General features: G+C 36.6%; 2 protein-coding genes across 2 annotated transcripts; both read left to right on the forward strand.

Annotated features, from left to right (window-relative positions):
* Window positions 1-1,007: 1,007 nt before the first annotated feature.
* Window positions 1,008-2,222, forward strand: LOC113898579 (olfactory receptor 5AC1-like; the record flags this gene model as incomplete). The annotated part of the gene is made up of 2 exons (XM_027551848.1): window positions 1,008-1,902; window positions 2,206-2,222. Coding segments are annotated over exons 1-2 (909 nt in total), but the record flags the coding sequence as incomplete, so codon positions are not given.
* Window positions 2,223-12,581: 10,359 nt separating this feature from the next.
* On the forward strand, window positions 12,582-13,514 carry LOC113897579 (olfactory receptor 5AC1-like). Its single transcript, XM_027550378.1, has one exon. The coding sequence runs from the start codon at window positions 12,591-12,593 to the stop codon at window positions 13,512-13,514; it is 924 nt and encodes a 307-aa protein (XP_027406179.1). The 5' UTR covers window positions 12,582-12,590.
* The last annotated feature ends 738 nt before the right edge of the window (window positions 13,515-14,252 follow it).

Consider the following 14,252-nt stretch of genomic DNA (forward strand, 5'->3'; position numbering starts at 1 on the left):
CCATTACTATTCAACATAGTTTTGGAAGTTTTGGCCACAGCAATCAGAGCAGAAAAAGAAATAAAAGGAATCCAAATTGGAAAAGAAGAAGTAAAACTCTCACTATTTGCAGATGACATGATCCTCTACATAGAAAACCCTAAAGATTCCACCAGAAAATTACTAGAAATAATCAATGACTATAGTAAAGTTGCAAGATATAAAATCAATACACAGAAATCCCTTGCATTCCTATACACTAATAATGAGAAAACAGAAAGAGAAATTAAGGAAACAATTCCATTCACCATTGCAACGGAAAGAATAAAATACTTAGGAATATATCTACCTAAAGAAACTAAAGACCTATATATAGAAAACTATAAAACACTGGTGAAAGAAATCAAAGAGGACACTAATAGATGGAGAAATATACCATGTTCCTGGATTGGAAGAATCAATATAGTGAAAATGAGTATACTACCCAAAGCAATTTATAGATTCAATGCAATCCCTATCAAGCTACCAACAGTATTCTTCACAGAGCTAGAACAAAGAATTTCACAATTTGTATGGAAATACAAAAAACCTCGAATAGCCAAAGCTATCTTGAGAAAGAAGAATGGAACTGGAGGAATCAACCTACCTGACTTCAGGCTCTACTACAAAGCCACAGTTATCAAGACAGTATGGTACTGGCACAAAGACAGAAATATAGATCAATGGAATAAAATAGAAAGCCCAGAGATAAATCCACGCACCTATGGACACCTTATCTTTGACAAAGGAGGCAAGAATATACAATGGATTAAAGACAATCTCTTTAACAAGTGGTGCTGGGAAATCTGGTCAACCACTTGTAAAAGAATGAAACTAGACCACTTTCAGTGTGTTTTAAAAAAGAGAGACTCTGTACCTTCAGATAGGGCATCTGACTCAGAGAACTAAGATATTACCATCCAGTATACATTTTCATGACCATTATTTTTTATTTCACTTCTCCATTGCAGTGATCAGCCTGAGTGGATGTGATGGAGGCAAACAAGACTCTGGTGACAGAATTTGTTCTCACAGGACTCACAGATCTCCCAGGACTACAGGTCCCCCTGTTCCTGGTATTCCTGGTCATCTACCTCACCACCATGGCGGGCAAACTTGGACTGATTTTTCTCATCTGGAAGGACCCCCATCTTCACACCCCCATGTACTCATTCCTGGGCAGCTTGGCCTTTGCAGATGCTTGCTCATCATCTTCTGTGATTCCCAAAATGCTTGTCAACATCTTAGACAAGAGTCAAATGATGTCTCTCTTTGAGTGCATGGCCCAATACTATTTTTTTGGTTCCAGTGCCACCACAGAATGTTTCCTTCTGGTGGTGATGGCCTATGACCGCTATGCAGCCATATGCAGCCCCTTACTTTACCCAGTGGTGATGTCCAACAGACTCTGCACTTGCTTGATAAGTGCATCATATGCAATTGGTTTTCTGCATCCTATAATACATGTAGGATTATTATCTAGATTAACTTTCTGCAGGTCTAATACAATACATCATTTCTACTGTGAAATCTTGCCACTTTTTACAATTTCTTGCACTGATCCATCTATTAATGCTTTGGTGCTTTTTATTTTTGCCGCTTTTATACAGGCTTTTACTTTTATTACCATCATGGCCTCATACACCTATGTCCTCTTTGCCATCCTGAAAAAGAAGTCTGAAAAGGGCAGGAGCAAAGCCTTCTCCACCTGCAGTGCCCACCTTCTCTCTGTTTCCTTGTTCTATGGCACTCTCTTCTTCATGTATGTGCATCCTGGGTCTGACCAGGATCAATATCAGGATAAAATGTATTCACTGTTCTACACGATTATAATTCCCCTGCTAAACCCCTTTATTTATAGCCTAAGAAATAAGGAAGTTTTAGGTGCATTTGGAGAAGGCAATGGCACCCCACTCCAGTACTCTCGCCTGGAGAATCCCATGGATGGAGGAGCCTGGTGGGCTGCAGTCCATGGGGTAGCTAAGAGTCGGACACAACTGAGCGACTTCACTTTCCCTTTTCACTTTCATGCATTGGAGAAGGAAATGGCAACCCACTCCAGTGTTCTTGCGTGGAGAATCCCAGGGACAGGGGAGCCTGGTGGGCTGCCGTCTATGGGGTCGCACAGAGTCGGACACGACTGAAGCGACTTAGCAGCAGCAGCAGCAGCAGCAGCAGCAGCAGCAGGTGCATTTAGAAAAATGATAAAGAAATAAATATTTTTCAGGAAATCTTTCATTATTCTTTACTTTTTACTGTTTTTAAATAAGGTATAGTGACTGTCTCTGGGTTTTCACATAATAGGGACTGCATGGATAGTTGTTAAATGAATGAATAATAATATTTAGTCTAGATATGCTTGTCTTAGTTATAAGTTAATGTGATCATCAAAGTAATGGATACAGTAAGAACAAACATCATTGACTTTTTGTTGTTTTAAATTACTTTTCAATGATGAAAATGACAAATGAATCCCCATATTGCTAAATCTTTGCAATATGAACCCTTGTGTTTCCAGATACACATATCTAAAGCTCTTCTGAACTTATATTCTTTTAGAGGAAGATTCAGTCTGTGTAAATATTCTGTTGAAAATGTACTCATGCCCTCCAAAATAATTATTGGGCAAGTAGTTTTTCAAAATCTTATCTTTAGTGGCTACTTATAATGATCCCAAATATATGAACATCAAATTAATATTGTTAGACTAAATATGACAACATACATTCCTCTTTAGGGCTTTGAGATTAATATTTCTAGATTTAAAATATTTTGAAAATTAATTATATCTGTGTTGCATTCATTGGAAGATATTAATTTAGCAAATGTTAATACAGTGAACTTTCTAGCAATACAATAAAATGTTGAGTCTTTAGGATGTTTTCTTTTTCAGTTTATTAAGTAATCTTACTGAGTACCTTTTTCAGAGCATTCATATACCAAGTGAATATATTTTCTCACCCCAGAATTGACAACAAGCTTACATAGCAGGTGCTCTTGTTCAACTCATAATTATGTAACTGAAATTGTTTTTTTTTTTTTTCCTTACAAGAGCTTTGTATGTTTTGTGTTAATTAACCTTTGACAAAGGAGGCAAAAGTATACAACAGAGAAAGGACAGTCTCTTCAAGAAGTAGTGTTGAGAAAGCAGGACAGCTATATGGAAATCATGAAATTAGAATAGGCTTTCATACCATATACAAAAATAAACTCAAAATGGTTTAAAGACCTAAATATAAGACACAAGACCACAAGACTCCTAGAAGAGAACATAGGCAAAATCTTCTCTGACATAAATCTGTCTCCCAATGCAAAAGAAAGTAAAGTAAAATTAAACAAATAGGACCTGATTAAACTTTAAAGCTTTTGCACTGCAATGGAAACCAAAACAAAATGAAATGACAATCCAAAGAAAACATTTGTGAATGATACAAGGGCTTAAAATCCAAAACGTGCCAACAGCTCATGCAACTCAATATTAAAAAAAGAAAAACCATCCAATCGAAAATGGGCAAAACTCCTGAATAGACATTTTTCCAGAGAAAATACCCAGGCCAACAGGCACATGAAAAGATACACAATATCACTAATTATTAGAGAAATGTAAATGAAAGCCACATGGGCTATCACCTCACACTGGTCAGAAGGCTATCATCAAAAAGTCCAAAAATAGCAAATGTTTGAGGATGCAGAGAAAAGAAAACCCTTGTATACTGTTGAAGGGAATGCAAAATTGTGCAGCCATTATGAAAAACAGTATGGGGTTTCTTTATAGAACTAAAATGGGGTACCAAATGATTCAGCAACCTTGCTCCTAGGTATATATCTCCAAAAGATGAAAACTAACTAAAAAAGATAGATGCATCCCAATGTTCATAGCAGCATTATTTGCAATTGCCAAGACATGGAAACAGCAACCCAAGTGCTCTTCAATATATGATTGGCTTAAGAAAATCTTCATATGTAGATATTAATCAATCATAAAAAAGAATGAAATATTGCTTTTTGCAGCAACATGGGTGGATCTAGAGAACATTATACTATGGACAGAGAAAGACAAATATTACATATCACTTATATGTGGAATCTAAAACAATACAAATGTAAAAAAAAATAAAAATAAAACAATACAAATGTATGTATGTGTTAGTTGCTCAGTCGTGTCCAACTCTTTGCAACCCCATGGACTATATAGCCCACCAAACTCCTTTATCCATGGAATTCTCCAAGCAAAAATACTGGAGGGGGTTGCCAATCCTTTCTCCAGGAGATCTTCCTGACCCAGGGATCGAACCCAGGTCTCCCACATTGCAGGCAGATTCTTTAACATCTGAGCCACCAGGGAAGTCCTATTTGATCAGATGTTTTCAACTCTTTGCCGCATGAACTGTAGGCTGCCAAACTCCTTTTTGCTTGGAATCCTCCAGGCAAGAATACTGGAGTAGGTAGCCATTCCCTTCTCCAAGGGATCTTCTCGACCCAGGGATCGAACCTGAGTCTTCTGCACTGCAGGCACATTCTTTACCATCTGAGCCACCAGGGAAGCCCAATACAAATGAATCTATGTACAAAACAGAAACAGATTCATAGACATAAAAAAAAAAAAAAACTGATTTATGGTTACCAAATAGAGAAAGTAAAGGGGGAAGAGGAAAATTAGAGGTACGTAATTCCCTTCTCCAGAGGATCTTCCAAACCCAGGGATTGAACCCAGGTCTCCTGCATTGCATGCAGATTCTTTACCATCTGAACCATCAGGGAAGCCTAGATACAAACTACTACACATAAAATAGATACACAGATACACAGAGGATTTAATGTGTGCCACTGGGAACTAACTGTATTCAATATCTTCTAATAATTTATAATGGAAAATAATCAGAAAAAAAAATCTGCTGTACACTTATAATGTAAATCAAATATACTTTAATAAAAGAAAAACCCTAGTCCTGGGTTTCACTATTGCAAAACAAATATAACACTATATAAAATTTCCTCCATACTCATAAGGGGTATCTTTGGAGATGATTTTCAAGTTATTACTATGCTAAGGGACAGGAACATCTTTTGGCTTGAAAAGGCATGAACAAACCATAATTCGAAGAGAATGAAAGTTGCCCTTTTTCTGAGGCCACCTCATGCAAGATTTCCACATCCTAAATGTTTGTGAGAGGAAATCTTAGCAATCAAGAGGGTTGTTGGGTAAATACATACATTTATTTCTGGTGATTCTGTGGTTTAACATTTTTTTAGTAGTTCAATTCTTGCAGGTATTCAAAGCACCTCAGATAAACACTGCTAGACCATGGTTTCCTCTAACATTTAAAGGATTGCAACTGCCTGTGACCTTTAGAACAGACTTCCTCAGAACAAGCAGTTCAACTAGTCCTTTAGGGGTTTCCCCATGCAAACTGTGGGGTCTGCCGGCTTCATTCAATGGAAATTTTGCATCTCAGAATAGTGTATTAGTTGTAACCTAGTGTGATTCTCAGAAACTCAAAGACTGCAATGGTGATGATCCTCAATAAATCCTTATTTGTTTTACTATCCTAGTCTTTGCAAAACCTGTATAGGGCATAGCTGATAATGGCAGAAACCAGAACCAGCCTTGTAGAAATTTTCAATGCAATATCTGGTATGAGATATATGCTACTGATGTGTGGAAAATGTATTCTGCAAATACCAATCATGAATGAGGATTAGAAGTATTTTATATTAATCTGGGAAGGGTAACAGTATAAACTGAAGGTCTTGCCCCAGGGATATATGAAGAAAACTTTATTTTCAGAAAATTTTTTAAACAGCAGATTGGTTCATTATATTTATGACAATATGTTAATTGAACCTGATAAGTACTATGGATACCTTTGTAAAGTTCATATGCTCCACAGGATGCCAGAAAAATCATATAAGAATTGCATTTTGGGTGGAGAAAAGGGAACTGCCTTGTACTGTTGGTGGGAATATAAATTGATACAGTCAGTATGGAAGACATTATGGAGATTCCTTAAAAAATTAGGAATAAAACTACCATATGACCCAACAATCCCAATACTGGGCACATACCCTGAGAAAATCATAACTGAAAAAACCTCATGTATCACAGTGTTCATTGCAGCACTATTTATAATAGCTAGAACATGGAAGAAATGTAGATGTCCATCAACAGATGAAGGGATAAAGAAGCTGTGGTACTGATATACAATGGAATATTACTCAGCCATAAAAAGGAACACATTTGAGTCAGTTTTAATGAGGTGGATAACCTAGAGCCTATTATAAAGAATGAAGTAAGTCAGAAAGAGAAAAACAAATAACATATATTTATGCATATTTATGAAATCTAGAAAGATGGTACTGATAAATCTATTTGCGGGGCAGCAATGGGGATACAGACATAGAGAACAGACTTACAGACCCAATGGGGAGTAAGAAGAAGAGGGTGACAAATGGAGAGAGTAGCATGGAAATATGTACACTAACAAATGTAAAACCGATAGCCAGTGGGAATTTGTTGTGTGATTCAGGGAACTGGTACTCTGTGACAACCTAGAAGGGTTGGATGGCACAGGAATTAGGAGGGAGTTTCAAGAGGGAGGAGACATATGTATACCTGTGGCTGAGCCATGTTGATATTCATCAGAAACCAACACAATATTGTAATTATCCTGCAATTAAAAACAAATAACTTAAAAAATCTCATCTTGGGAGTGTGTAATTATATCATGTGGCAAGATGATATGTATTAACAATTGTTGGTATCTACACAAGGAAGAGACATAGTTGGTTTGCTGGAGAGAATAAAGTATTACCTTGAAACCATAGCTTTCTGTTGAGCTAGGTACTAGATGGGAATTGGGTTTGACTAATTTTCAATTAGTTTGACTCTGGTTGGGAGAAGCTGAGAGTGTTCTACAAGTGGAAAGGAGGATAAAACAGGTAAATCATAAACAAATAAGTACAGAAGAAGAAATCATTAGCTGATAACCAAATCCATATAACCATTTTGTTCTTTTCCTAGATACACGGCCTCAGTTTTTAACTGACTGCAGTATTATTATTGAGGTTAGGATTGCAAGTGATATACTGGCTCATAAGCGCCTCACAGTTGGAATCCCCTGTGAATTTTCCCCTTCAAGCTTGATCCAGATGAGAACACAATCACTGAAGAAAGTTATGTGTGGGGACTTCCCTGGCAGTGTAGTGGTTAAGACTTCACCTTCCACTGCAGGGGGTGCAGGTTCAATCCCTTGTTGGGGAGTTAGGATCCCACATGCTTTGTGGCCAAAATGCCAAGGCTTAAAGCAGAAGCAATACTGAAAGTTGTGTGTGGAAAATGCCTGAATGATAAGATGGAGCCTAGGACTCTGGATCATCAGTTGGGGTAGAATAATCAAACAATTAGGAACATGTGATCTATACTCACCATGAACAAGAAGTTACCTTCTATTTTCTCAATTTACTTAGATATTGAAAATTATCTATAAGTTCAATTAATGTTACTGTACATGATACACACATACAATGCAATAAAATTCCTTAACTGCATACAGTTAATTATTGGGCCTGTTTCTCAGTACAGGGACATGTATATGAGGCTTAAGAATTTCAGTTGTTAACAGAAACAGACCTACAGACTTAGAGAGTGAACTTATGGTTACCAGGGGGTTAGGGTCGGGGAGAGGGACAGGTAGTCTGGGAGTGATATGTACACACTGCTATATTTAAAATGCGTAATGGAGCTTCCCTGGTGGTCCAGTGGTTGAGAGTTTGCCTTGCAGTGTGGAGGTCATGGGTTTGATCTCTGCTCAGGAACAGGGACCCCACATTCTGGGGAGCAAGTGAGCCCATGTCCCACAACTCTAGGGTCTGTGTGCCACAACTATGGAGGTTGTGGGCCACAACTACAGAGTCTGTGTGCCACAACTATAGAGTCCATGCATCACAACAAAAGATCCCACATGACCCAAGGAGGATTCTGTGTGTTGCCACTAAGACCTGAAACAGCCAAATAATTTCTTTTTTAAAAAATAAATAACCAACAATGACCTATTATATAGCACAGGGAACTCTGCTCAATATTTTAGAACAAACTAAATGGAAAAAGAATTTGAAAAAGAATAGATACATGGATATGTATAATTGAATCACGTTTCTGTACACCTGAAAAGAACACAACATTGTTAATCAGGTATACTCCAATATAAAATAAAAAACTAAAAAAGAATTTCAGTTGTTATTTTATTTTCAATGAGAAATTATTAACAACATTTAAATGGCGGCAAGCATGTGTTACGGTGTGGTATTGAAACAGTATACATTTTATAAGAATCAGTGTGGTGTCAGTGTGGAAAATAGATTAGATGACTGTGTTAGAAGTTGTAGATAGTATAGTTAGGAGGTTATTTAATAAGCCAGGCAAGAGATGAATGTATTTTATATTTTAGTACTGACTGTGTAATAAGAAATAGTTGGATTTAAGACATATTTAGTAGATAAACTTTTGGTTTGTGACCTTATTTCCTATGACAGGAAACCCTCGAAGAATACCAGGTTTGAGGGCGGAATAGAGGAAGACCATAATTTCAGATTTGGACATGTTAATTCTAAGGTACCTTTAGGAGTTTCAAGTGAGCAAGTCAGGTAGGTAGTTGGGGAGTGGCAGCATTAAGAAAAACAAGAGGAAGGAAAAATAGCTTATTCTAAATTCTATTCAGTGACATTTTATAAACATGCCCTGATAGTGAACTTTGAGGATATTATGTTTAGTTTTAATTATTATAACTAAAAGTGTATGATGATTTGATGATTAGCTTACAATGCCCAGTAGAACAACTTTTACTTCATCCTACCTACTGGGAGTACTTTGGAAGCATTAAGGGAATTTCAAAACTTTTTAAGAATGGGTTTGCAAATAGGAGAAAGAAATGTTATATCCTTCCAGTTTTGCGTTTCCAAGGAAAAGCAATACTTGAATAGTTGTGCTTCATTTCTGTACCTTTTGTGCTCCTTTGAGAAAACCAGCACATTTTCAGTTTCCCATATCTTACAGGACCTGGGTGAGGATGCAGACATTTTCATAATTTTTATTATAGCTTTGTAATTTGTATTATAAGAAAATATCTAAATAAGATATTAAAACTGTATACAGGCCTTTTCCTTTTTGAAGTCAGCAAACAAATCTGAGCAAGCAGGTAAATGTTTGCGTGAACAAGCATATTCTAATTTCAGTTAGAATTTTTACTGTGTAGATTGCACATCTGTTGAGGTATTTTTAAATAATAAACTTTGATTAATAGAAGAATTAAAAATAGGAAAAAATAGTAATAATAAGAAAAAAATCAGAGTGTATTTTATAATATGAAGTTTTAAAAATTGAGACATAAGTTCTGCAGCCCAAAGTTAACTTATTTGTAAGTTTTCAGAATGGGAATTCTGGCTTCAGGTTTATTATATATAATAAAAATTCTTTAATTACATGGAATCATGAGTATGTACACTAAAGTCACTAAAGGTAACTTCAAAAGACTCTTCGTATTATCTAACTCTTGAGAAAAAAATTCATAAAAGTTACTCTTGTTCAAATTATATTAATACATTACAGGAGCTAAAAGTAAGGTTGGCAATGATTTGGCTATTTGAGGTTCTAAAAGGAGTTGGGCCAATTTATGCAGGGTAAATATTTCTTAAGGTTCTTAATTTCCAATTAATATTTCATATATATATATATATGCTGCTTTGCTCATGGAACGATTATTCTTTCACTCTCTTCTACTTCATTATTATCTCCACTCTCACTCCAGAAAAACCAGTACTGTAAACTTCGTGTCTGTTATTCACATGTCCTCCATGTAAAGGAGAGATTTAAAAAATACATTGCTTGTTTTACAATGATGAGACCATAGATTTTACACTTCTTTGGATCTTTCTCTTCTGAAATAACTATACATTGTGGAAATTCCAAATTTAAATTAGGTAGAATAGCTCTTTTTTCATGACTGAATTATATTCTGTAATATGAATGTACTCTGGTTTATTTAACCATTTCACTATTGACACATCTGGTCTGTGCTTGTTGTTCAGTTACTAAGTTGTGTCTGACTCTGTGATCCCATGGACTGCAGCATGACAGGCTTTCTTATCCTTCACTATCTCCCTGAGTTTACTCAAAGTCATCTCCATTGAGTTGGTGATGTCATCCAACCATCTCATCCTCTGTTGCCCCCCTTTTCCTCTTACTCTCACTCTTTCCCAGAATCAGGGTCTTTTCCAATGAGATAGCTCTTCACATCAGGAGGCCAAAGTATTGGAGCTTCAGCTTCAGTATCTGTCATTCCAATGAATAGTAGGGTTGATTTCCTTTACGATTGACTGGTTTGATCTTCTTGCTGTCCTAGGGACTCTCAGGAATCTTTTCCAGCATCACAATTTGAAAGCATCAATTCTTTGGCGTTCAGTCTACTTTATGGTCAAACTCTCACATCCATACATGACTACTGGAAAAACCATAGCTTTGATTAGATGGACCTTTGTTGTCAAAGTGATGTCTTTGCTTTTTGATAAACTGCTTAGGTTTTTCACAGATTTCTTCTAAGGAGCAAGAGTCTTTTAATTTCATGGCTGCAGTCACTGTCTACAGTGATTTTTGAGCCTAAGAAAATAAAATCTGTCACTGTTTCCTTTCTTCCTCCATTTATTTGCCATGAAGTGATGGACCAGATGCCATGATCTTACTTTTCTGAATGCTGAGTTTGAAGCCAGTTTTTTCACTCTCCCTTTTCACCCTCATCAAGAGGCTCTTTAGTTCCTCTTCATTTTCTGCCATCAGGGTGGTATCATCTTCATATTGAGGTTGTTGATATTTCTTCGGTAATCTTGATTCCAGGTGTGAGTCATCCAGTCCAGTGTTTTGCATGATGTACTCTGCATATAAGTTAAATAAGCAGAATGACAGTATACAGCTCATTCTGTATATGTATTGACATACTCCTCTCCCAATTTTGAGAACCCCATGAAACAGCATGGTCTTTGCTACTCTGAACAATAATGCATTGACTATTCTTTGTATATTTATCTTTGTATAGCAGTGCTTTGATCTCCAGGGTATATATATAAAATGATAGATGAAAGGATATATGTATTTTAAGCTAAACGGATTTGTATAAAATTGCTTTTCAAAAAGGCTGTTGCAATTCATAGTTCCATGACTAATATATGAAAGTAACACTTTTTTCACTTCAGTCAACAAGGAGTATTTTTATTCATTTCTGCTATTCTGATACATGAGAAAGGAGGTATCCACCTGTTTTTGTGTGTCTATTCATGTACACATGTGTATTTGTGACATAGAAATTTAGGTATCTTTTCATTTTATTTATTGGTTATTTTGATTTCTTCATCTGTAAACTTGCTTATTTTCATCCTTTACATTCTTCTATTAAATTCCTTGCCTTTAAAAAAACTATACTTTAGTTATTTTATATGATAGACATAAATCTATGTCTTTAATATACATGCAAGATATCTTTCCAAACTAATTACATACTCTTTGACTCTGTTGGATATTATTTTCTATGCATTCAAGCTATCTATTTTACCGGGTTTCTTCTCTTGAATAGTAATTTTTCTATTCATTATGTTACATTATTGCCTTCTCAGTTACTTAGGCAATATCTATGGTGTGGGGAGGAGAAGGCAATGGCACCCCACTCCAGTACTCTTGCCTGGAAAATCCCATGGATGGAGGAGGCTGGTAGGCTGCAGTCCATGGGGTCGCTAGGAGTCGCACACGACTGAGCGACTTCACTTTCACTTTTCACTTTTATACATTGGAGAAGGAAATGGCAATCCACTCCAGTGTTCTTGCCTGGAGAATCCCAGGGACGGCGGAGCCTGGTGGGCTGCCGTCTATGGGGTCGCACAGAGTCGGACACGACTGAAGCGACTTAGCAGCAACAGCAGCGTGGTGTGGGGCAGGAGCCTTAACAGTACTTAGTAATATTTCCAGACAGATAGCAAACTGTCAGCATAACCCATTAAATCAATTGTCCTTTTCCTACTGAACTGAAATATCATATTTTTCATGCCACATTCCCATATATATTGGAACCTACTTCTGAGTTCTGTATTCTGTTGCACTGATCCTCTGGCTTCTTCTTATGCCACTACATTGTTTTGATTACCATGTCTCTACATTATTGTTCAACATCAGTTAAGGTATTCTTGACTACTCAATGTTTATATATTTCTTGGGCAGAACGAGAAGTTATTTCCTCCATATCAATTTTAAGATGAGTTCATGCAAATCTAAAAACTGTTGTTACCCATGTTAGATTGAAAAGGATTTGCATGAAAATTACCTATCGATTTAGGTGAATATAATTTTAAAATATTTCATTACAGATAATTTTGAGTGTATATAAAAGTAGATAAGTGAAGGTACAAATTTTGAACTACTAACTAAATGAGAAGCATGTCTTATATGTCTGTAACATAAAAATTCAATGTTTTTATGACTCTTTTGTGAATGTTCCCTCTCTTAGTCTTTCATTTTAGAGATTAGCTGGTTGGATATGGCAGAAGAAAATATGACTCTGGTGATAGAATTTGTTCTCACAGGACTCACAGATCTCCCAAGGCTTCAGGTCCCCCTTTTCCTGGTGTTCCTGGTCATCTACCTCACCACCATGGCAGGCAACCTCGGACTGATTTTTCTCATCTGGAAGGACCCCCATCTTCACACCCCCATGTACTCATTCCTGGGCAGCTTGGCCTTTGTAGATGCTTGCTCGTCATCTTCTGTGACTCCCAAGATGCTTGTCAACACCTTAGACAAGAGTCAAATGATGTCTCTCTTTGAGTGTATGGCCCAATACTATTTTTTTGGTTCCAGTGCCACCACAGAATGTTTCCTCCTGGTGGTGATGGCCTATGACCGCTATGCAGCCATATGCAGCCCCTTACTTTACCCAGTGGTGATGTCCAACAGACTCTGCACTTGCTTGATAAGTGCATCATATGCAATTGGTTTTCTGCATCCTATAATACATGTAGGATTATTATCTAGATTAACTTTCTGCAGGTCTAATATAATACATCACTTCTACTGTGAAATCTTGCCACTTTTTGCAACTTCTTGCACTGATCCATCAATTAATGCATTAGTGGTTTTTATTTTTGCTGCTTTTATACAGGCTTTTACTTTTACAGGTATTATAGTCTCCTATATTTGTGTCCTCTTTGCCATCCTGAAAAAGAAGTCTGAAAAGGGCAGGAGCAAAGCCTTCTCCACCTGCAGTGCCCACCTTCTCTCTGTTTCCTTGTTCTATGGCATGCTCTTCTTCATGTATGTGCGTCCTGGGTCTGGCCAGGATCAATATCAGGATAAAATGTATTCACTGTTCTACACAATTATAATTCCCCTGCTAAACCCCTTTATTTATAGCCTAAGAAACAAGGAAGTTTTAGGTGCACTTAGAAAAATAATAAAGATATAAATATTTATCAGGAAAACATTCATAGTCTTTCCTTTTTACTCTCCATTTACATAAAGTATAATAACTGGACCTGGGTTTTGCACATAGGGACCAGCTAAGATGGAGAGGGAAATGGCAACCCACTCCAGTGTTCTTGCCTAGAGAATTCCATGGACAGAGGAGCCTGGAGGGCTGCAGTCCATGGGGTCGCAAAAGAGTTGGACACGACTGAGTGACTACCACACACACACACACACACACCCCACAGCTAATAAGTTTTTAATTCGATTAATAATAATATTTAGACTAGATATGCTTGCCTTAGTTATAAGTGAACCTAGGTTCTAAAAATAACTGATGAATAGGGTAAGATATTACTTACTTGTTGTGAATGAAACTGCAGTTCCAAAATCGCTAAGCTTGAAATATGTATAAGCTTTTCTATTTCCAGATATAATGTTTAAAATTTTTATGAACTTATATTCTATTAAATAAAGATTCAAGTCCATGTGAAATTTCTATTAAAAAGTATGCGTGTCCTCCAAAATAATTCTTGAGCATATAATTTTTCAAAACCCTCTCTTTTGTTAATATTTGGAGAAGGAAATGGCAACCCAGTCCAGTATTCTTGTCTGGGAAATCCCATGGATGGAGGAGCCTGGCGGGCTACAATCCATGGGATTGCAAGAGACTGACATGACTTAGTGATTAAACTACTAAAAAATAATGAATCTTGAGGCAGTTAAATAAAAATTTCTA

The sequence above is a fragment of the Bos indicus x Bos taurus genome, chromosome 1 (genome assembly GCF_003369695.1).
Source record: "Bos indicus x Bos taurus breed Angus x Brahman F1 hybrid chromosome 1, Bos_hybrid_MaternalHap_v2.0, whole genome shotgun sequence".
In the NCBI taxonomy this organism is placed as follows: domain Eukaryota; kingdom Metazoa; phylum Chordata; class Mammalia; order Artiodactyla; family Bovidae; genus Bos; species Bos indicus x Bos taurus.

What these genes read in the sequence shown, in the direction of transcription:
- LOC113897579 (XM_027550378.1), top strand. Translation starts at nt 12,591, where the DNA reads ATGGCAGAAGAAAATATGACTCTGGTGATAGAATTTGTTCTCACAGGA.